The 22,984-nt window shown below is 34.7% G+C and overlaps 1 protein-coding gene across 1 annotated transcript; it reads left to right on the forward strand.

Annotated features, from left to right (window-relative positions):
* Nucleotides 1-2,377: 2,377 nt before the first annotated feature.
* LOC105218256 (ecdysone 20-monooxygenase) lies at nucleotides 2,378-21,434 on the forward strand. Its single transcript, XM_011193750.3, has 8 exons — nucleotides 2,378-2,932; nucleotides 19,083-19,416; nucleotides 19,504-19,702; nucleotides 19,911-20,306; nucleotides 20,379-20,553; nucleotides 20,622-20,861; nucleotides 20,935-21,147; nucleotides 21,292-21,434. Exons 2-8 carry the CDS (start codon nucleotides 19,098-19,100, stop codon nucleotides 21,400-21,402), a joined length of 1,653 nt encoding a protein of 550 aa, XP_011192052.2. The 5' UTR covers nucleotides 2,378-2,932; nucleotides 19,083-19,097; the 3' UTR covers nucleotides 21,403-21,434.
* The last annotated feature ends 1,550 nt before the right edge of the window (nucleotides 21,435-22,984 follow it).

The following is a 22,984-nucleotide window of genomic DNA, read 5'->3' on the forward strand; positions in this document are numbered from 1 at the left end:
TTCCTGCTACTGCGCTTGCTGTTGTTGTTGTTCATATTGTTGTTGTTGCTGTTGCAACTGACGCTGACGCTCGATACCTACTGCTCTAATTGATTTTTATTTCTTCTGTCTCACGCGATATGTAATCCCCAAAGAGAAGAGGCGCGCGGCAATCAAACAATAAAAACAAAAGCAACAACAACATCGGCAGCAGCAACAAAGTGTAAGCAACGCGAAGCTCCGCGGCGACGCCGAGTTAATTGTGAGATCCGTGGAAATTTAATTATTTATTCAGCGCGTCGAACGCGCATAATAATCACCCATTAAGTCTTAAGGCGCAAATGATAAGCAGCGCTGCCGCACACAGCCGCACAGCCGTTGATTGAGTCTGAGAAATATATGTATATCGGCGCGGCGGCGCAACATTGTGTAATAATCAATTGGGGCGGCATTGATTGTGTGGCGCGTTGTGTCGACGCTGTGCGCGTGAGCAGCAAGCCTGATTGGCGGCGGCGGTGCGGCGAATGCGAATCAAAACAAAGTAGTTGAAAACGGAAAACAAAAAATGCTTCTCACATACATATTTATTACGGAGCATAGGCGTGCGCACAGGAGGCGCCTGGTGTGTGAAGGAGGAAAAGGAAACATCAGCCAACAGGACCACCATCAGCTACGATATCGAGTGATTGCCGCGCTGACATGACCAATGAATAGTAATTACAGCGCACCAGCATACACAAGTATGTTGTTGCACATAAACACATACAAGCATGTCTGTCTGCTGAGAAGCGTTTGAAAGGAAAGTAGAGCAGTTGAGTTGTGCAATGATCGTGCAACCGATGTTGCCTTCTGCGCGTGAGTGAGTGCCACAGAGACCGCCATCAGCGCAGCGCTACAGTCACAACAACACATCATAACAACAATTATCAACAAGAAAACTGGTACTCAATGATTGCGACCAGCTGATTGAAAGCGCTAACTCACGCTATCAATGAAAATGGATAGTGGCCCGACGAATGGCGATGAGAAAAAGGGTGAGCATAATCCAAGGGGATAACAGTTTAATATTAAAGACAAAAAAATATTGTCGATTAGCAATATCTGAAGGATCTCACAGATTTAAGGGCAATCTTAAAGATCTTAGTATTGATACCTTTCTTACATTATAGCTTAGGTGAACCATAGTAAGCAGTTCTTTGTTCACTAACTCGAAAACTGTGTGTACTTCTCATATGGTTTATATTATTGAGTTTCGTGGAATCGAAGGCAATGGTAGGCAGCTTATTCAATCAATTTCAAAGTGGTTTTTCTATTCAATTTAGCCTCTACTTGATATGAACTATGCCTTTGAAGGCTCGCTCCTTTACCAAATATTATAATTTACTCCAAAAATGATATAAAAGTTTTGTAAATCAGTTTTCAAAGCTTTTCATTGAGCTTTCAGTGAAAGTTCCTACGGAAGACTTAAGTCATATGAATCCGGCAGCTTTGAAATGGGAATTTGTTTATTCTTATAAGAGACTGGAATCCGATAATCTCATTTTTCCCTAACTACATTCTCATTACTAACATTTTCATCGTTACTCTTGTTTATCAGAAAACTCTGAAAAAATCCACCGATTTTAAGTGAAATTGAATTAATTCATACTGTCAAGAACCCCCCATACATAGTCAATCTGAAAACCCAATAAGAACTCTCAAAAGAAACCAGCAATCGGAATTCCTTTCCCCATTCTCATTTTTCGTTTACCTTTTCGGATGCTAATAAGCGAAGTCTTATCACTCGGTTCGGCTTTAAATGTAAACAATCAAAAGCGTACATAATAACCAACATACAACAACAAAAATAAAAAATCAACAACTAATCAATTCAATCTCACTGCACACGCTGCAGCTCAGCTTCGATCCAAGCTTGAGATCTTAGCGATAACACTTTCATCTCAGCATCGCGCGCTCTCATTTCACTCACGCGTTCATATGCTGCTGCTCAGCACTGCACTTGCCGGCAATTGAGGTTGCATCCATAGAAGCAGCAACAACAAAACAAGCAGTGCGCAGTGACTTTGTTATTATTTCGAACTGATTATGATGTTACCGCGCCGCCCCACACTCACACACACTGTCAGCTGCACTTGCTTGTTTGTTTATATGCTTTTTGGGGGCTCCACTGCTCCACTGAGCAAACGGATTCAAACAGCTGTGCGCACGAACCACACAAGAGCGCTCGTCGCTGTTGTTCTTCTTTTTTTTGGGGGGGAGAACAGCGCGCGATGACGACGACGACGACGCCGTTCGCGCTCGGTTCTGATCGGAACAGATCGCTGTTCGCAGTTCTCGTGCGCGTAGTCGCTAGTCGGCGCTGCCGCCGTCGCCACAAAAGTAGACAGCAATACGCCGGCGAGCTGCAGTCTTTGAGAAGCGCGCGCATTTGAAGGTTTAGAAGGCGACTAGCGTCGTAACAAAGCAAGCGAGCGGAGCGATTACCTATAAGAACGGACGGTCCGGTCGGGTGGAGAATTAGAATTAGAATCTAATGTGTATACGGATATCAGTGTTGGAAATAATAATTATATTAAAATTACAAAGAATATCCTCAACGCCTAAGGCGTCTACAGCAAGAAAGTGATAAGAATTTCATTTGAAATTTAAAAGAGTAGTGTTTACTAACAAATATAGTTGGTTTCAAACCACGCAAATGAGGTGTGCAATAAATATATTTACAGTTATGCTTAAAATTGCGTGAGAAAATCTTTTAGTTTGTGTGAGAAAGGCTTTAATGCGCGTCTAACATAAAAGTGATAAGGATCCAAGATCCAGTGTGTGCAAATCGTTATACAGCATTTATGTACTCAGTGTGACAATTGTAGCAGCTGCTCTGTGTTGTTGCTGGTTTTAATGGTGTTACAAAAACAGTTGTAGCAGTAAAAATTCTCACGATCAAATAGTAAATAAGGTAAATAACAGCGAGTGCTGTTCAAACATTCATTCTAACCAAATTGAGAACTCATCAAGTACTGGGAACAACAATATTATAGAAAATAATAAAAAATCATTTTAAAAAATATTAAATTACGAAATAATTACAATTTTCATAAAAGGAGTTAAGTCAAATTTTAAGTTAAATAAAAAATAGTTAAAAAAAATATTTTTTTTTAATTTTAATAATTTAATAATTTAAAAAATAAATAAAAAAAATATTTTTTTTTTAATTTCTAAGGAAAAAATATTTTTTTTTTAATTTCACCAAAATTTCTTTTTCCTCTATTTCCCAAGATTTTATTACCTCCGTGTGAAATAGGACTTAAATTGAAAACATATGCTCTCCAAATTCCCTTTCTTTCTTTCTTTTTCTGCTTTACTTCCTAAAAAAAAATATGAATGTTTCATTAAACCCTAATGTATTCCATTCGAAAAAACACACACAGGATGCTGATAAAAACTCTTTCCCACAAATATTTTTGAGTTACCCGAAGATAAAAAGTGACCCTACACAAGATTTTTATTATTTTTGAGATGATATATGGCGCATTATAATCTAAATATCTTAATTTCCATGGATTTAATGCGCGATGAATGCAACTTCCTGAAATCTACAGAAATCTTCCAAGACATAACTAGTAGAAGATTTAAAAATGCCATGTGATATAAATTAAAGTCAAAAGAGTCGTAGTATCTTCAAATAAAATTACAACAAGTGCGTTAAAAATATTTGTCAAAGATTTAGAAATAATCTAGAGAGATATACAGTTTTCACAGCTGTAACTTTTTGTAGATTAAGTGAATTTATGACACTTTTTCCAACGTCATATTGCCATAAAAATTATCTTAATTCATATTTGCTCCATACTCCATACATACATAATTGAACAGAAGGTAGTAGAAGGAGATTCTCCTGTGCTCTCTGTCAGTGAACAGAAAAATATATCCGACTATAGATATACAGTTGAACATCATTAACTCGAATCACCACAATAACTTTGAGTTAGAGAGATTTCCGAGTCACGGAACGTAATTTGTATGAAATTTGACTTCTAATGCCAATTCAAGAGTTGGAGTTATGAAGAACTTCGAGTTACAGAACTTCGAGTTATGGAAGTTCAACTGTCTGTAGATATATACGATAGTTCTTTATATTAATGACACTGAAACATGATCGAGATCTCGTATTTATGATTTCCAGAAACTAAAGTATGTAAGATACCATGTGAAATTGGGCTTTCATGCCATAAACCTGCTGGTTTCATATTTCACCGTTTATCTCATCGATCGTTGCTGTATATATATTGTAGATTATACAGATCGTTCTAAAAAGTGGACGATTCTTTCTCGAAACTCCTTTATGTGTCAGAAACCTATAGTTAATTCCACCTAATATTGGATTCAAGACAATAACTTCGAAGATGAGTCTATAAATAAAACCTAACTTCCATTAGAAGCACTTTCTGAGCACACAGCTTATGTTTCTAACTTAACAAGCCTTGTAATGCATTAGAATACTTAACGAACCAGAAGTATACCAACCGACTGCTGCTTGATAATAGAATATAATAGAAGAAGCGGCTTAGACAAACAATTCTTCTAATGTCTAGTCTTGATTTTCAAGCGGATGCGCTCAGTGCGCAAATTATGTAAACAAAACTTAGAGAAAAATTAATATTTATTAGTAAAGTAAAATTGTCTATGCCACGCAATGGTTACGCCGATCGAGCGCAATCTCAGTAATCGCAGACTAGAGACTTAATTCTTCTATGTTTAAGTGTATGTGAGTGGTCTGTGTGTCTAACACCTGATGTGGAAAACTGAAGAAGAGTTACATATGGATATATAAGAATGAGAGTATGTGGAAAAAGAAAATGAAAATCACGTGCAGTTCACACACATATTCAACCAATAGATGTGAGTGTCTCTGTGTCTGTGTGTACGTGGAAAACTGCGATTATGAGCAAAATAGAAAAACATGGGTTTATTGCACCAGAAAATCAAATGAATGAATTTATTTATACACATTTTGCACATTTATGCATTTCTATTGTGGAATTTGTGAAATAAAACAACAATAACAAAAAAACAACAAGGCGATAGTGCAAAAAATTACAAAAAATATTAATATTTTTGGTTTGGACTTGAATTTTGCCAACAAAAAATAGAAAGAAGTGTTCTTACTATAACCGCAAACGTCGAAAATTCTGCTCAAAAAGTGACATTTTCAGTTTGAAAATAAGTTGGGGATGCAAACAGATCTCTACATATATTTTTTAGGGTTAATGTTGACACAAATGTCCAAATCGATATAAAACGATTTAATCGATTTAATCGACAGGTGCTTGACCGTAGAGACATCCCCGCAAATGTCAAAAATCCTGCTCAAAAAGTGACATTTTCAGTTGAGAGTAAGATTGGGATGCAAACAGATCTCTACAATTATATTGTTGGGTTAATGTTGACACAAATGTTCAAGATCGATATAAAACAAAATCGATTTCGATTCGAGACATCTATTGGAAAACGGCGGAAGCAGAGTTGTAGACCTAATATTTCAACTATATAATATAAGCAGCAACTTATTGCGCAATATTATATTAAAATGCTTTTACGTCAATAATAAAATGATAAAATTCGCTTTAAAAAGTCCCCAAAAATCTAAGCACTGTGGAACAAATCACATACAATTTATACAAATTATTTTACAGCCCCTAATTTACACACCTCACACACTCTCCAACCTTTATAATCGCAAATTAAATTGATGAAATGCAAATTTTCAGCAAATTCACGTTGGACAAGCTTAATTTCACAAGTATCTAGATTGCTTTGTGATAAGATTAGAATGACACGAGTTCTAGCACCTTCAAAAAACGCAATAAATTCTGCTTGCGATAAGACTTGGCGCATTTTATGCCTACGGAAGGTCTGTAAAGTCTACATACTTCATAATAAAGATATATATATTTAGAAGCAATAAAATGTTGAAAATAAACACGAAAGAAATTTGCAACAAAGTTTTTTTCAAGGTTAAGCGCAAATTTGATGATACTGCATGACTTTTAGAATTTGTCAGCAGTCTGTCAGCTGTCAGTTGTTTATCAAATTTATATCAATATTTGCTTAATGTCGCTAGATTTCACAATGTTTTAGTGTAAATTTACATGCGGTCTGGCTGACTTTAATATGAACATTATTTTCTTAAAAATAATTCTTTGAAAATATTACTTTCCTGCTTTATGCTCCACAGTAGAAATATACCATAGACTCTGTTCCTTCATAACATATGTAAATAATGTGATTACATAATGTTTGCTAATTTATTTATTTGCTTCCATTGCACTTATTCGCCCGAAGAATTGCGAAATACTGACTTTACATATTTTTTTCACAATTTTTCTTTTTTATTTTTAATATTTTTTCGAACTCGAAAGTATTTTTTATCAACAAAACTTGTACACGGATATGCTCAAGCTTTCGCATTTAATTATAGAATTCACGTGTGTTTATTTTTTAACAAAAAAAATTTAATTGTTGTGCATTTTTTCACAGGTACTTGTTGATAATGAAGTAATTCGATCTAAATGGGTCTGCAAATAAATCACTTGAAACAAAAACATCACGGAAATACGCCATTATATTACTTAATATACATATTTACCATAATTATATGTGTGTTTCGAGCATTTAGGCTCACAATTCACGGTGCTCATTAAGCGCCCCATGCGCGATTTATGAAAAAAAGAATATACAAATCTACATGTCAGCGCTTTATTTTGACAATGACTTTGCAAAAGAACTAAACGAAAAAAATGAAATCGAAGCAGTCTAAATAATGTCTGAGGTAATTAGCATTTCTGTTAAGTCATCTGTTAATTTGCGCCTACTGTAATGAGTATATCTAGCGAAGTGGTAATTCTAATTAGATAATATAGCGGCTGGGTGAGCGCTTAGTGACCGCTAGAGGCTCAAATTTTGCTAATTAAAATGATTGAATCGTATGTGATCCTTTGATTCGGCCAGTCTTTGAGTATGGATTGAACGTAAACTCTTACGGATTGAGCAATATTTAATTACAGTATTTGTATACGAAACTGTTACAGTACAATTCTGCCATAAAATCCAGTAGGAGGCCTTTATTCTCTTTCTCAATTTGTGCCCTATGCAGTTTCGATTTTATTTTCAGAAACTCATGAGACAGATTTGGTGTCGATCTTGTGATCCCTCATGAGATCATGGAACATATGAACAAAATATAGAAATAAAAATAAAAAAATATATATTTTAGATAGCATTAAAAAAGAATTCCTCGCCTCTTAAAATTAAAAAAAAAAACATTATTTTTTTCAACAATTTTCATAATTCAATATTCTTCAAAATTTACATAGCAGCACTACCTACCCTTATAAGCAATTTTATCAGAATCTCCGGACACTTCACTTCAAAATATAGTATTTTTTATTAAAAAACAATAAGAACTAAAAAAAAATATTAAAATTCATATACGAGCAGAACTGCGTAGAAGCAGCGCAGAATTCTTAAAATAGAATTTCGGCTTAAATGACGCCGCCGCACTGTAGGTCATAAAATATGGCCGAATATGGAAAGAAAAAACGCTTAAAGAATTATATAATTTCCACGTTAAGTGAAACCGAAGTCAGGTAATTTCGACAACAATAAAAATTGATGTCCAAATGAAGCGAGAGCGAAATGAAAGAAAGAACACGGGCACCGCATGGTTTCGCTGAATGCTTCGACGTTTTTTACTCGACTCCACGATTTTTCATTGCCACTGCAGCTGAGAAATAATGTGATCACCCGAAAGAAAGAATATATATCACAAATAATAAACAAACACGCAGAACCATTAAAAACACGAATAATACGAGAACAAACGCTCGGCGAATACCAAAAAACTGGTGTCCAAAAATGCTATTAATAAAACCGAAAAATGCTTGTTTAAAATTCTTGAGCGCAACGAAAGCTTGCCTCATTATTTATGTAAATGACTTTCTTGTTGCATACCCCCCTCGACTTGCCGACCAAACGATCGATCAGCCGAGCGGTCGACGCATATGCCCGCCCGCCGCACCGAGGCGATTAATCGTTGTTGCGCTGTTGGCCTGGCGGTTTCTTCGGGCTGAATGTAATTTCGTTTTTTATTAACCTTACTTTTTCTTTTCGTTACCCCCTTTTGGGTTGTTATTGTAGTTAATATATTCAAGGTTGTTGTTATTGTTGTTATAGTTTGTTGTTGATGATGTTATTTGTAGTTTGTGTCGCTGACACTGTCGTTGTGTTATAACCGAATTCTTGCTGGTTGTTCGAACGAAAATATGCGCAGGCGCACATGCGCTTTCTTCCTATTGCTACTGTAGTTGTTGTTGCTGTTGACTAAGTCAACAAGTTTGTGCGCTGTGCAAAGATTATGTCACAGCGCCGAGCTAGCGCACTGCCTGCGCCGCCGTCAGCGGTTTTGCAACTCATCGCACGCCAGAGCTCTTCAAACCCCCGGTAGACTGCCATTTCTAACAGCGCAAATCTCTTTTCTAACGCATAGCGAACGGCCCGTGGCTGTGGGAAAGTCTCGAGTCGCCGCTTAACGCTCGCTGGTGGCCATACTGCCACTGCCACTGTCACTGTCATTGCCATGGCCGAAGCTGACGCGCCACCGATCGCAGCGTTGCGACGTCGGCGTAGACACACTTAACCCCGCTTCGTGCCGTTGGAGCCACAGGCGGTTCATTGTCCGTCTACACCAATATCAGCGACGCAGAGTTAACGAGGTGGCAGCGAGCGTGCCCGAAGTCGACGCAGCAAATACAACAACAAAAGCGATTTGCGCAATCGACGTTCGCGTAAGAAGAAGAGGCGCTTCTAATGATTTGTCTATTTCGACTATTGTTTTTGTTGTTGCTGTATGTTTACTTGATTCCTGTTCCACTTCCATGAACAATATAGAAGACAAGCAGCGGCAGCCAGAAGACAAGCACAAACAAGCATATGATGAAGACGAAGAAGCCGTAGCAGCGGCAGCGAAGCATTAGAAATAGTGTGGCTGTAGCCTCAAGCCACTGCCAGCAACAATAACAAGAAGTTTGCTTAAATCGCTAGAACAGGAAGCCGCGACTGTTGGCCAACAACCACTTTCAAAAGTCCAAATAACAGCAACCAACACAGCCAGCAATGGCAACAGCAACAACAAACAACAACAACAGCTCAAGCGCTACCAAAAACCAACAGGAAAGTAGCAACAATTCTAACGTCGCAATAACAAACGACCATAGACAACAAGCTGGCAAATCAACAAGCAAACAAACAACCAGCCCCAACAACAACAATATCAACAGCAACAACAACACTGATAATTATCGCGAGTCGGCTTTCTGAACATTGAAAGTTGCCCATGTTGGCCTCAGCGCGCGGCTCTGCGGTGCGGCGCGGGCTCAGAATAATTCTCGATTTTAGCTGCTCTTGGCTTGGCTTTCTCAGATGCTACGGCTTTTACTTCTAACGCCATTCTAAGCTGCCGCTGCCGGCGCTGACACTGGCACTGGAAGCGCAGAAAAGTGAAAGACGTGGCCGCCGATCGACCGGCGGGTTGGCGAGACGCTGTTGGAGGGAAATCGCTGCTGCGCAAATGGTCATTGGAAGTGAGGAATCTTGATGTGCTGTCGGTGGGCAAGAAACGGCGTTTGCTGTTTGCCTGGAAGTTGTGTGTGAAAAACAAAATCGAATAGCTTTGCTTGTTATGCACACTGAAGCCAGTTGGTAGTTGGTTGCATATTCTTTGAAGAGTAATAAATAAAAAAAATAAAAATAAATAAAATATTGAAGTGAGAATTTTCGCATAAATAATTGAGGGAATTTAGACTTATTCGCAAGATTAATTTTAAATTGGAATAATACGTCAGTAGATTATAATTAGTTCTCATAATTCCGTTAGAGTTCTCACAAACACCGAGTTTACCACATAAAACTGTCAATTTTATTATTATCGATTAATGAATTAATCGATTTAATCGACCAGTACTTGACCCTAGAGACATCTATTGGAAAACGGCCGAAGCAAAGTTGTAGACCTAATACTTTCTCTGAAGAAGATGCAACTCTATTTTGGGTATAAAATCGAAGAATTGACCTTCTTTCGATTAATTTAATATTTCGATAGTTCAACAAAAACAATCAAAAACTGTCAAATCAAACTTAGAATTTCTTTAAACGAGAGCACTTTGCCTCGATGAAGCTTAAACTCGAGTTTATGACTGACTAAGCTAGGTAAACTCTCGTTAGATGAAGGTAAAAAATAATCGAGTAAGTCTCATCACTTATCGCGAAAGACAACGTTTGAGGTTCTTATTAAGCTTACTCCAGTGATTTAAGAAGTTTATTGAATAGGTATTTCACACAGTATCTTAATTTAGTCAAATAGCTAATTATCTGCTTATCTTTGTAGGGATTTTAGTACAATTTTCTAATATAATCGACTAAGGCAGCATGAAACACTTATATCGAGAAGGAGAGAAGGATAAAGGTTAGGTTGGATAAGGTTGTATGACTTTTCGCCAGGCAGAAACACATTTAGAGTATAAGTGCCAGTATTTTATGAAGCCAAGATCAATCTTGATTGGATATTAAGGCTCGACAAAGCGCCCTAAATCTTTACAAAAGTGAGATCCAAGAAGTTTTAGTCTTGATTCGCAAAAGCGGGGCATTGCAGAAGAAAGTATTGAGATGATTCCACTACGTCTTTTTTCAGGCAGGATTTTTAATATAACAAAGTGGATCTCGCTGGGACAATGGCCAGTTGGAACCTTTCCAACTCAGGAAATATGAACTTTACTGCATTGTGAACAAGAACGCGGTAATAACTCGCGGTGATAACCACTCCAAAGAGTAACAATTGTTTCAAAAGTGCTATCAGTTCGGTTATAAGAAAACCTGAATATTTATTCCCTTAAATAAAGTATACGAGTATATAGGTGCGTAATACTGAATGAGGACTATTTTAAAAGGCGGCAAAATCGAAGTAGATGGATGAAAAAATATTTTTAAAAAATCCCGTTATTTTTTGAAAGCCTTTTATGTTTCCTCGTTAGATACAATTGAATAGGTTATAGGTCATAAGACAAAGTACTTCTTCAAAAGTTCAATCTTCATCATTCATCTGTATGCTCTGTATGAATAGTTTTTGTTTAACACTTCACGCACAGGATCCAAATTGAACTTGAACTACTTCGCATTGCGTTAATTATCAGCGACTACTAAATCTCTGTACATACACACATAGACACGCATGTACATATTACTAAGCAAATTTCAATTTCAATGCCAAGTTTATTTGCGACAACAACGATAACAACAGCGAATAGATAATAACACAGAAAAAAATTTGCAAACCAACAAATGTGGCTACTTGATTGCTGCTAACACGTTAATTACACTAAGCGATAACGCGCAGAAAGAGATAAGGTTAGGCTAATAACCAACGGCCGACGAATCATGTGAAAATGGGCTCTCTAAGTAAATGTGTATGTGCTTTGTTAACGATGAAGTGTTTGTTTGACTGGCAAACAAAAAAAGACACAACAACAACAATTGTCAGAGAAGCAAGAAACCTTTTTTTATGAACTTTACTTATTTTTTTATAACCATTTACCGCTTATCAGCCTTCAAACCGGGTTGACCTTGAAATTTTTAAGAATTTTCGCGTGCGATGTTGAGGCTTGCGGCACATGTTTGAGTTGTTGTAGATAGCTATATTGTTGTAGTAACATAGCGTATCATATTATTCGCCACCACTGTACCGTTGCCTGCTGCTCGTGTGATTTGTTACCAATTTCAAATGGGTTTGCCAAAAAAATATGTTGCTAATTTTCGTTTTTGCTGCTGTTGCTATTGTTGTTGTTGCCGGATTTGTGAAAAGCATGTGTGAATGTCTGCCATTAACATAAATTAAATAAAGATTTGTGAGGAAAAAAATTCGCCAGCAAAGTTCGTTGAGCTTCGTCTCGCACGCTTTGCTTTTTAACTCAGCATATTTTATTCAGATTAATATTTATATTTATTGCCTCTTTTTTCAACTAATATCACTTTTGTTTGTTGTTGTTGTTGTTTCTGCGCATTCACACATTCATCTAATGGCAAGCAGCCGGTTTCGCAAATTACCAACTCAGTCAGTCAGTCGGTGAGTTGGACGCGCGGCATGCAGCTTTGGCGTTAATAATGCTTCCTCCCAGCAAACATAACAACAACAACAACAAGCATTAATAAATAAGTTAAGAGCAGCGAAAAAAATACAAAAATAAAATAAAAGAACGCTAATACATAATCAGTTGGCCGCAGTCGGTCGGAGCTTAAGGCACGCACGCCAACAGCAATAACATCAATGGGCATAACAACAACAATGCAACAAACAACGCGAACAGCAATCAATTAGAACAGGCAATAGTCGAGGCAGCGCGCGCAGTACGCAGCCACTGCCAAGCTGTCAATACCGGCTTTTCGGTAAGCGCGCGGAGCCGAAGCTGGAGCTAGGCTAATGCGGCGCGCTTGATGCCTTGCCGACCAACAAGCCGATCCACCGGCCGGTTGATTTGAGTTGAGTTGCGTTGCGTTGAGTCGACGACGGCAGCATCTAATGCGCATGCGCAGCGCTTAGCTGCTTCTAATGGACGCTACGCCGGTGGCTGACTAACCTAAGCTTGCTAATAACTGCCGCTGTTGTTATTGTTGTTGCGCTGGGCTTGATTATATTAATACGGGCAATTAAGAACAGGCTTTAATGCGCGTTGCAAACGGCGGCGTCACACACATCTAATGGCCTGCCGCTACTTGTTGCTGGGGCATAACGCTTCCGAAACTAATTAAAACCAAACCACAGCTGTATGAGTCTGCGAAGCCGCACGTCTTGCAAAGAAAGTGAATTTTGCGTCAACCGGTTGCTGTTTGCGGCCCTAAGGGTTTGGCTTATAAACTGCGCAGCTAATATGTGGCTAAGCAACCTCCACTTCGGCGCACGCGGATTATATAACACACCGAATGTGTGTTAGCCGAACGCACACAACAACGGGGGGGCTGTCGGCCCACTGACGACCAACCAAGCGTTTCTTATGCTGCTTCGTGCTGCTTCACACGCGTGTCTATTGCTTGACATTTCGGGCGGAAGTTCGCGCATTAAGCCGAAGAAGGAAGTGCTCGTCGCATTTATTCAAATGTGAAAATGAATTTTATCGGATAGGCCAATATGAACTTAAGCCAGCCAAGCGAAGTGAGGAAAAACGAGTTTCGCATGAATACTCATTATGATTCTATGGATTTGTCGACCACTTAATTAACGCACGCTTATGTGTTTGAATTGGCGCGAGTGGCGCTTAGAACTAGAGCTAAATTTAGACTCAAGGATAACCAGAAAACGATCAGGTTTGTTAAGCTTTTTATAGGTCTATGCAAATATCAATTTGCTTACGAATTTGCACTAATTTTGTTCTAACTCTGTATACTAAGTGTTAGAATATATTTTTCTATCCATCTTGTGCTATAAATTCGTTGATTTGTGATTTAAATAGTTGTGAAATTCAATATAGGCATATATTCTATATACAGGATGTGTTCAAAAAATAGCGGGAATTTCTTGTTCGTGAGTTCTCGGCGAAAAACAAAAATTTAATAAAGTCTCAGCCTCCATATTCGCCAGACATAGCTGCTTGTGACTTTTTCCTATTTCCAAATAAAAAGAGAACCTTAAAGTGTCGTCGTTTTATAAGCTTAGCAAGTTGAAATCGCTGAAGGATCCAAAACATATCAAAAAAATCGAGTTTGAGAAGCGTTTCGACGATTGGAAGAACCGCTAGCGAATGTGGGCTATTTTGAAGGTTATAACATTCATGTTGACGAATTAATAAATATTTTTTCAAAATACGAAAATTTCCGTTATTTCTTGAACACACCTCGCATATTTGAATAATTAAGAACGATCTTAAGATTGATTGTGATCATCTAAGATCTTCCTTTTCAAGTTCTTTACCTCTTCTTAACCATTTTTTGGTCCTCCTACGAAAATGTGAGGTTAACCAGTTTTTAAACTCTGTGTTGATCTTCTCTTCACTCAAAAACACCTCAGACTCCAAAATCCACCAGTAAAAAAAAACAACAATTTCATATTAAAACTGGGTGTGGCTCTTCAAAGTGATTTGATCGCTGAAATGATCACACGTGAGTTCTAATCTGCCAATATAATTCATTCCTTAGATGATTTTTTGGTGTTTCTAAAATTAGAACAAATCATTCCTATAAATACATACTATACACTTGTATAACATGTGTTCCTGTCACAGTCGGTGCGTCTATGTCTGAGAAACAAAAATAAAATGCGATCAGCATGTGATCTCTAGCCACAAATAGGCCATTCGTTCTATAGAGATTTTTTTCACAAGTACAAAAAGGATTCGCAGGCGGCGGCGCATTTCAGTGCGAGTCACGTGTTTGCGGTAGTCTCTCTTTTTTCCTTTTTTCGTGAGCGCTGATGCCGCCGCAGCGCATTACACAGCAATTTACAAGTAATTCACTAATAAGAATAACTAGATAGTAATATTAGTAAAAACTAAAACGCCAGCAAAAAAGAGAGAGCTTATCAACATAAATTACAATAAATCATACTACGTTTCATTCATTAATCCCGCGCAAGGCATATAATCTTCCCAACCAATCATATATGTATGCGTGTGTATGCAATTGTTTATGTGTGTATGTAGTGGTGTGTGTGTGTAAACATAAAAGCCACGAGATCGCTTTCTTCGCACGCCGAACTACGCCGTCGCTGATAAGCGCCTGACGATTGTCGTCATCGGCGCTAGCTTCCACACAATGCAAGTGGCCCACTGACATTGAAAACGCTGCATAAATACCGAGTGTGTGTGTGTTTGTCGGTGTAAGTGCATGACAGAAATAGATCTACTGAAGTGGAAAAGTGCTGATAAGCTTGTAAATATAAATAGTTTTAAGGAAGTTGTGTTTAAATATGTGCAGTAATAACTAAAAATAAAAGAAAAAAAAGAAATTATAAAATTTTATTAAAAATAAATTGGAAAAAATAAATTAAAATATTTTAAATTTAAAAAATATAATATTTAAAAAATAAATTTTTTTTTTTAGTAAAATCATTGCGAATAATATTAGAAAACATAACAAATTAAAAAAATAATTTTCAAAGGAAGTTTGGTTTAAATACGTGCAATATTGAAACTAATAATATTTGGTTAAAAACTTAATTTGAAAACTTTTAATTTAAATTATTTTCAAATTAAAAAAAATATATATGTTTCAATTTTATTAATACAAATATTCTAATTATAATATAATACTTGAAATAAATTGAAAAAATTTCATTATTTATTTGAAAAAAAAAAATTAATTAAAATACATATTTTTATATTTTCTTAATTTAAATATTGTTAAAACTATTTTTAAAAAATAATAGAAAATTAAAAAAAAATGTAAAAGGAAATTTTGTTTAAATATGTGCAGTAATAACTAAAAAAATATATGTTTTTAATAAATTGAAAAAAAACTCAATTATCTAAAGAAGTCATACAAATTAGTTTAAAATTTTTGTTCTTATTAAAGATAAATTGTGATAAATATAAAAAAAAATTGTTATAAAAAAATTAAAAATTAAAATTTTACAAATAAAATTTTATTTAAATATGTTACTGCACATAATACATTTAAAAAATTATACATTTGAAAAATAAAAATAATATTTTGTTAAAAAATTTTGTTAAAAAATTAATATTTTTTGGGAAAAAATTTACCAAATGACAATTAATGAGATATTAAAAAATAAATAATTAAAAATATATTTTTATTTTTTTTTCATAATACAAATTTTTTGAAAATTATTGTATTAAAAAAAACTAAACATTATAAATTTTTAAAATTAATTAAAAAAAAATTAATTAAATTATTTCCAATGTTAAAAAAATATTTAAAATAATATTTTTATATTTTATTAATTCAAAAATTTGTGAAAAATATTATAAAAAAAAACAATAATAAAATTAAAATATAAAACTTTACAAAAACTACAACGAATATACATTTTTTCAAATTTATGTATTAATTAATATTTTTAATCTGTTTTTCAACATTTCGTTGGGAAAAATTATTTATGCTTTTATTGCAATTTTATACTCCCCTCCCACTCATTCTTCCTTTTCAATCTGACTTGCAATTACATCAGATGCATGAATACACCTGTCACCAAAACCCTCTCCTCCAAACAACAACTATTTAACATTCGATTCTTCATGGAAGATTTATCGAAAATTCAAAGTCAATTCTAAAGGTTAACAACAAACAAATTACGGTAATTTTCCTGCCTAAAATGTCAACAACAGCAACAACAATAGCGAATCGCAATTATTTGCACCAACAAAATTATGCATATTCCCACACTCATTTGCACACACACACTCGCACTGAAAATATGCATAAATCAGCTGCGCTCGGCAGCAGTCTCGTGCCTTGTCGACGGTGGCATGACATCTACTCACTTCCTCTACAAGTGACTGTGTGTTTGCATGTGCCTACCAGCTTTTGATCACGTACAAATTCCTATTGATCACCGCGATCGCACACTGATCGTTCATACAAACACACACACATTGAGTTGCATTTGTATCACGAGTATGAGTGTATGCAAATTTGTACATTGGCCGGTGAAAGGTCTCTTTTAAAGCCCAATTATTGCTTTGGTGTAGATGCTGATGCAAGCAGCGCTCACTATAATTTCGTTCGATGATCGTTCTTTGTTTGTCAATTTGGTTTGGTGTGAAATTAAGTCACACATTTTCACGCAGTGGACACTCTTATTTTGGATGTCATGATATTTTCGCTTTTGCTTTAATTTTTGATACGATACTCATACTCACACAAGTCGCATGTGTATTTCCACCTTTCTTCTTTCTCATTTCGGATATGACCTATTTTAGTTTGTTTTTGTTTACATTTTTGCTTTTTATTGACATTTTTTTGGGTCTTTGACCTAAACATTGATTGGCTTCGCTGATTTAGAGAAAATTCGAGACCTTGAAATTTTCAAATTGGAAAATATTGTTTTGTAAATACCCTCTAATTTAATTTTTTGCAAGTTATTTTCGAATTCTGGCAAATTTATTTTTGAAATGGCTTTTGAAAATCTTGCTGAGCTCATACGACCTTTAGCTTTGAAATTGGAAACCTCTGCAATTAATTTTATGTTCTAATAAAAACTAATGTTTTAATAATGAAATTTTTTAATTTTAGAATTCATGTTATCGATGTCCTTGGGTACTAATTTTAGAGTCGAATATTTCGAAAATATTTGAAAATTATTTTTATTACAGGGCATTCTAAATCATAAGGGAAGATCATACATATTCTACTAGCAAATTGAAAAGAATTTGTAGAAGATTTCTTATTAGAAAAGTCTCTTCTAATCTATAATTTATAATTTGCTGGAATATTCATATTCAACTAAGTCTATATAAGAATTATTCACAAAAATTAAATGTATTTTCAAATTAGAGCTATTACATTAACGAAAAAATTTAATGAAAAAATCTCAAAACGATTAACCGCCCACTCTAATTGAGTCCAGCCCACTAAAGCGACACCTACCGAGTTATTGAGATACTGAAAAATATATTTTTGTATGCAAATTAAAAGCGCCTGTGCTCAGTTGATAGAAAATTAAATAACTTGTCAATTAAATTTTGCAAATTCACATTAGGGTAGTTCAGAAATATTGCGAATATATTTAATGATTTTTTCCAAATTTATCAAAAATTTAAAATTTTATATATGCTTTCAGAAAAACAAGCAATTCTTTAAAATTATTGCGCAATATTAAAAAATTATTGTGCAATATTTATCATGAATATTTATTTTTTGCCAAATAAACCAAAATTTTTAAATCATTGCAAATGCTTTCAGAAAACCCAGCAACATTTACAAATTATTGCGCAATATTTTTCGTGAAGTTTAGGTTTTTTTTTCAAATAACCAAAAATTAAGAATTATTACAAACGCTTTCAAAAAAAACTAGCAAAATTTTCAAAATATTGTGCAATATTTTTCATGATATTTTTGATATTTTTTTTCAAATAACCAAAAATTAAGAATTATTAGAAACGCTTTCAAAAAAACTATCAATATTTACACATTATTGCGCAATATTTTTCATGAATTATATTTTTTTAAATAATGTTGACATTAATTATTTTACTATTTTTTCACTTTCTCTTAATTAATTTTTGATACAAATAATGCAAAATATTCAGTTCTAAAATTTCTAAGGAATTAAATTTTTTATTGAAGCAAACTGTGAACCTCCCTAAAGTCGATATCGCTTTTTTGCGAGATTAGTGAACATTCATTCACACTTAACAGCAACCATTAACCACAACTAAACATCACAACAACAACAATTCCAATTGCAATATTTGCGTGAGATAATAAAATATGCAACAAATACCGGTTAGACGCGACGGCAAGCAATCAAGCAAAATCAGACTAAAACGGAGGCCTGACGACTCAAATACAAACACACAAACATTCGTAATTAAAATATGAATTGTGTGGCTGTAAGACAAGCAAAAGCGGTCGATGCAAATCGGCAATTTGATCGGCTTTGCTTAATTCATGAAATATGTGCTAAATATATTAGGCGAATATGTGCTAAAAATATCGCACTCTGTGGAGGGAGGGTTCAGGCGGGTTCACTAAATGGCTTGCAAATTGCATAAGCTGCGCCACTTTGCAGCCGAATTTGCGCGCTTAAATTGACCACGAGTGAGTTGGCGACTAGAATTAGATGCAAAAATTTGTTAGAGGTGCGGCCGGAGGAAACAAGTCTTAACCTCAACAAGTGCCGACAGCAATTGAGCGCCGAACTTGTACGTCTGCTTGAGCGGTTGGACACATTTTTTAAGTAGAGCACTTGCACAACCGCTCACCTACTGACTGACTTAATAACTGGGACACGCAGACACACATACAACCAAATTTATTTTTAGTATCCGAGTACTGAGATTTGCCTACTTTTATGTATTTCTGACCTATATCTCTTATCTTTCTTCCAGCGTGATCCCGCTCCCATGGTTATGGCCGTGATTCTATTGATCGCAATCGCTATACTTTTGGCTTTCTATTGCAACTTCGATTTGGGTAAATTCGCCAGCGCCCATCTGAAGCCGCTGCTGACGCGCTGTAGCGGACGTAATGGGAAGCTAGCCGCCATCGCCACCAGTTTGATCAATGGCAAGGATGATTTCTATCATGCCGCAGAGATCCCAAGGCCTCGCGGTGTCTGGGACATACCAGGGCCGCTGGCGATACCGTTTCTCGGCACGAAATGGGTATTCTTCGTCTTCTTTCGCAAATATAAAATGTCGCTGATGCACGAGATGTATGCGGGTGAGTATTAAGAGAATTTTCGAACTTACTTTCCTCGTTTAACTTTATTGCTGAAATCCTCTAACTGTGCTTCGTGTGTCCCCCCAGATTGGCATCGCAAATATGGTGAAATCGCTTTGGAAGTGCTGACCTCTGGCATACCGATTGTGCATTTATTCAATCGGAACGATCTGGAGAAGGTGTTGAAGTACCCCAGCCGTTATCCGTTTCGGCCGCCGACAGAAATCGTCGTGATGTATCGGCTATCGCGTCCCGATCGATATTCCAGTTTGGGTATTGTGAATGAGTAAGTATTTTAGGTATGTATTGTATGTATTGTAAGTATATAAGTGAAGAATATAGAATTCCCAATATTAGAAATTTTTTTGGTAATGGCTTGAGATTAGGTATTCTTTAGTTTCAAATTCTATATCAAATTCGAGGACTTTGCAAAATATCTATCTTCCTCTTTCTTATGCCAAATCACCATTGTATAACCTCCAACCACTTTTCAGACAAGGTCCCACCTGGCAGAAGCTACGCGCCTCGCTCACCTCTTACATCACCTCGCCGCGCATACTGTACAACTTCCTGCCCGCATTGAACGTGGTCTGCGATGATTTCATCGAACTCTTGCGCCAACAACGCGATCCCGACACACTCGAGGTGCGCAACTTCGAGGACATCGCCAATCTAATGGGTCTGGAAGCGGTCTGCACGCTTATGCTGGGGCGTCGTATGGGTTTTCTGGACAAAAGCGGTCAGCAACCGGAAAGAATATGCCAGCTGGCGGGTGCCGTGAAGCAACTTTTCATATCACAACGCGACTCCTACTACGGCATGGGACTGTGGAAGTATTTGCCGACGAAGACCTACCGCGAATTCGTGCGCGCCGAGGAGATTATCTATGAGTAAGTGTAAGAGAAAAGTGGCGTAGGTCAGCCGTGACAATGTTGACAGTTAAAGACTTGTACTGATTACAGTGTTATTTCCGAGATGGTCGAAATGGCACTGCAGGAGGACTACCTCACCTCGGCGAGTGATGAGAGTGAGGCGGCGCTGCGCAGTATATTCTTGAATATACTCGAACTAAAGGACCTAGATATACGTGATAAGAAATCGGCGATTGTCGACTTTATAGCGGCGGGCATTGAAACGGTCGGTATGCGCCAACCATAAACCGTAGACTTATTTGTGACATATTCTTTCTTTCTTTGTACTCACAGCTCGCCAACACAGTGCTCTTCGTGCTCAGCTCGGTGACCAATGATGAGCAGGCGATCGCTGGCATATTGGCCGACTTTTGTGAATACCGTAAGACGACTATAACGAAAGAGGCGATCGCCAAGGCGGACTACACCAAAGCTTGCGTACAGGAATCGTATCGCATTAGGCCCACGGCCTTCTGTTTGGCGCGCATACTCGAGGAGAATATGGAGTTGTCGGGCTATCATCTCAAAGCCGGCGTGAGTGACATTAGAGTGATTGTGGCAGTTTCGACATTTGTTTATTGTGTATTTGTTTTGTTTTATCTTTTAGACGGTGGTGCTTTGTCAGAACATGATTGCCTGCAACAATGACGCCAATTTCCCAAATGCCAAAGAATATCGGCCCGAACGTTGGCTCGACGAAGAGCGTCACTTTACGGTAAATGTGCCGAATTCGTGTATTGTCGTGCCGTTTGGCATCGGCAAGCGCACATGCCCGGGCAAGCGATTTGTCGAAATGGAGGTGATGCTGTTGTTGGCCAAGGTAGAGTGGGAATTATTTTATTAATAATAAATTTTTTTTTAATTTTTTTATAAATCTAATAGTTATGATTTTCATTCGAAAACTATTGTCTATGATCGTTATTTAATAATTTCTTTTAATCTCCAATTTTTTTGTCTCTTCTAGCTGCTGCTTGCCTTCGATATCAAATTCAAAGAGCCGTTGCAAACCGAATTTGAATTTTTGCTTGCGCCTAAAACGCCACTCACTTTAATCATGAGTGATCGCGTCTACTGAACGATCGCGCTGCACGAACACGAACACACACATCTTCAAGTGAGCGCCGCTTTGAGCGTCGCTTTTGTGTAATATTTGTAAATTGCGAAAAACTCTTTAAGAAATATTTTAAGTAATTTAATTGAAAAACTCAATGACGAAGGTTGTAAATACTTAAATTTTATTATACACACACATACATACATACATATACCTATATATATACATGAATAGTTACAATTGTGAGCATTTTTGCGTAACGAAAGACTGTCTTAATTTTAAATTGTATTTATAATTTTAACGAGGAAACGTTGCAATATTTACCCAAAAAAAATTAAATGAGAAATAAATAATAAAAGTGTAAATGTGTATATAAACACAAAAAAGGAGATTGTAATTGTAAAAAAGAAAAATTTTAAAAGCAAGCCAGATGAACTTTAAATGTTATAAAATATATTGTAGAATTTAATATAAAAAAATAAAAATATTTAAAAATTGTTAAACATAAATTCTTAAAATAAAAAAATTATATCAAAACATGAAAGTGCGTATTTATTGATTTTAAAATTAATTTTGCATATATACAGAATCCAATAATAATAATAAATAATAATAAAAAATAAAAAATAAATAATAAAAAATAAAAAATAAATAATAAAAAATATGTAATAAAAAATAAGTAGTAAATAATAAATAAAAAAAAAATAAAAAATAAATAATAAAAAATAAATAGTAAATAATAAATAATAAATAATAGATAATAAAAAATAAATAATAAATAATAGATAATAAAAAATAAATAATAAATAATAAAAAAATAAAAAAATAAAAAAATAAATAATAATAAATAATAAATAATAAAAAATAAAAAATAAATAGTAAAAAATTAAAAATAAAAAAGAAAAAATAAATAAAAAATAAATAATAAAAAATAAATAATAAAAATTAAATAATAAATAGTAAATAATAAATAATAAATAGTAAAAAATAAATAATAAGTAGTAAAAAAATAAATAATAAATAATAAAAAATAAACAATAAAAAATAAATAATAAATAATAAAAATATAAATAATATTAAATAATAAATAATAGAAATAAAAAATAAATAATAAAAAAAATAAATAATAAAAAATAAATAGTAAATAATAAAAAATAAAAAATAAATAATAAAAAATAAAAAATAAATAATAAAAAATAAAAAATAAATAATAAACAATAAATAATATATAATATATAATAAAAAATAAGAAATAAATAATAAAAAAATTACAAAAAATAAATAATAAATTGTAAATAATAAAAAATAAATAATTAATAAATAGTAAAAAATAAATAATAAATAATAAAAAAATAAATAATATTAAATAATAAATAATAGAAATAAAAAATAAATAATAAAAAAAATAAATAATAAAAAATAAATAGTAAATAATAAAAAATAAAAAATAAATAATAAAAAATAAAAAATAAATAATAAAAAATAAATAATAAATAGTAAAAAACAAATAATAAAAAATAAATTATATATAATAAAAAAATAAATAATATTAAATAATAAATAATAGAAATAAAAAATAAATAATAAAAAAAATAAATAATAA

This window comes from Zeugodacus cucurbitae, chromosome 4 (assembly GCF_028554725.1).
Source record: "Zeugodacus cucurbitae isolate PBARC_wt_2022May chromosome 4, idZeuCucr1.2, whole genome shotgun sequence".
Lineage (NCBI taxonomy): Eukaryota > Metazoa > Arthropoda > Insecta > Diptera > Tephritidae > Zeugodacus > Zeugodacus cucurbitae.

Bases quoted from the DNA above. Each gene is read 5' to 3' on its own strand.
- LOC105218256 (XM_011193750.3), top strand. From the start codon at position 19,098: ATGGTTATGGCCGTGATTCTATTGATCGCAATCGCTATACTTTTGGCT. The intron at 20,862-20,934 runs GTGAGTGACATT...TTTATCTTTTAG, and splicing joins GCTATCATCTCAAAGCCGGC to ACGGTGGTGCTTTGTCAGAA. The intron at 21,148-21,291 runs GTAGAGTGGGAA...TGTCTCTTCTAG, and splicing joins TGATGCTGTTGTTGGCCAAG to CTGCTGCTTGCCTTCGATAT.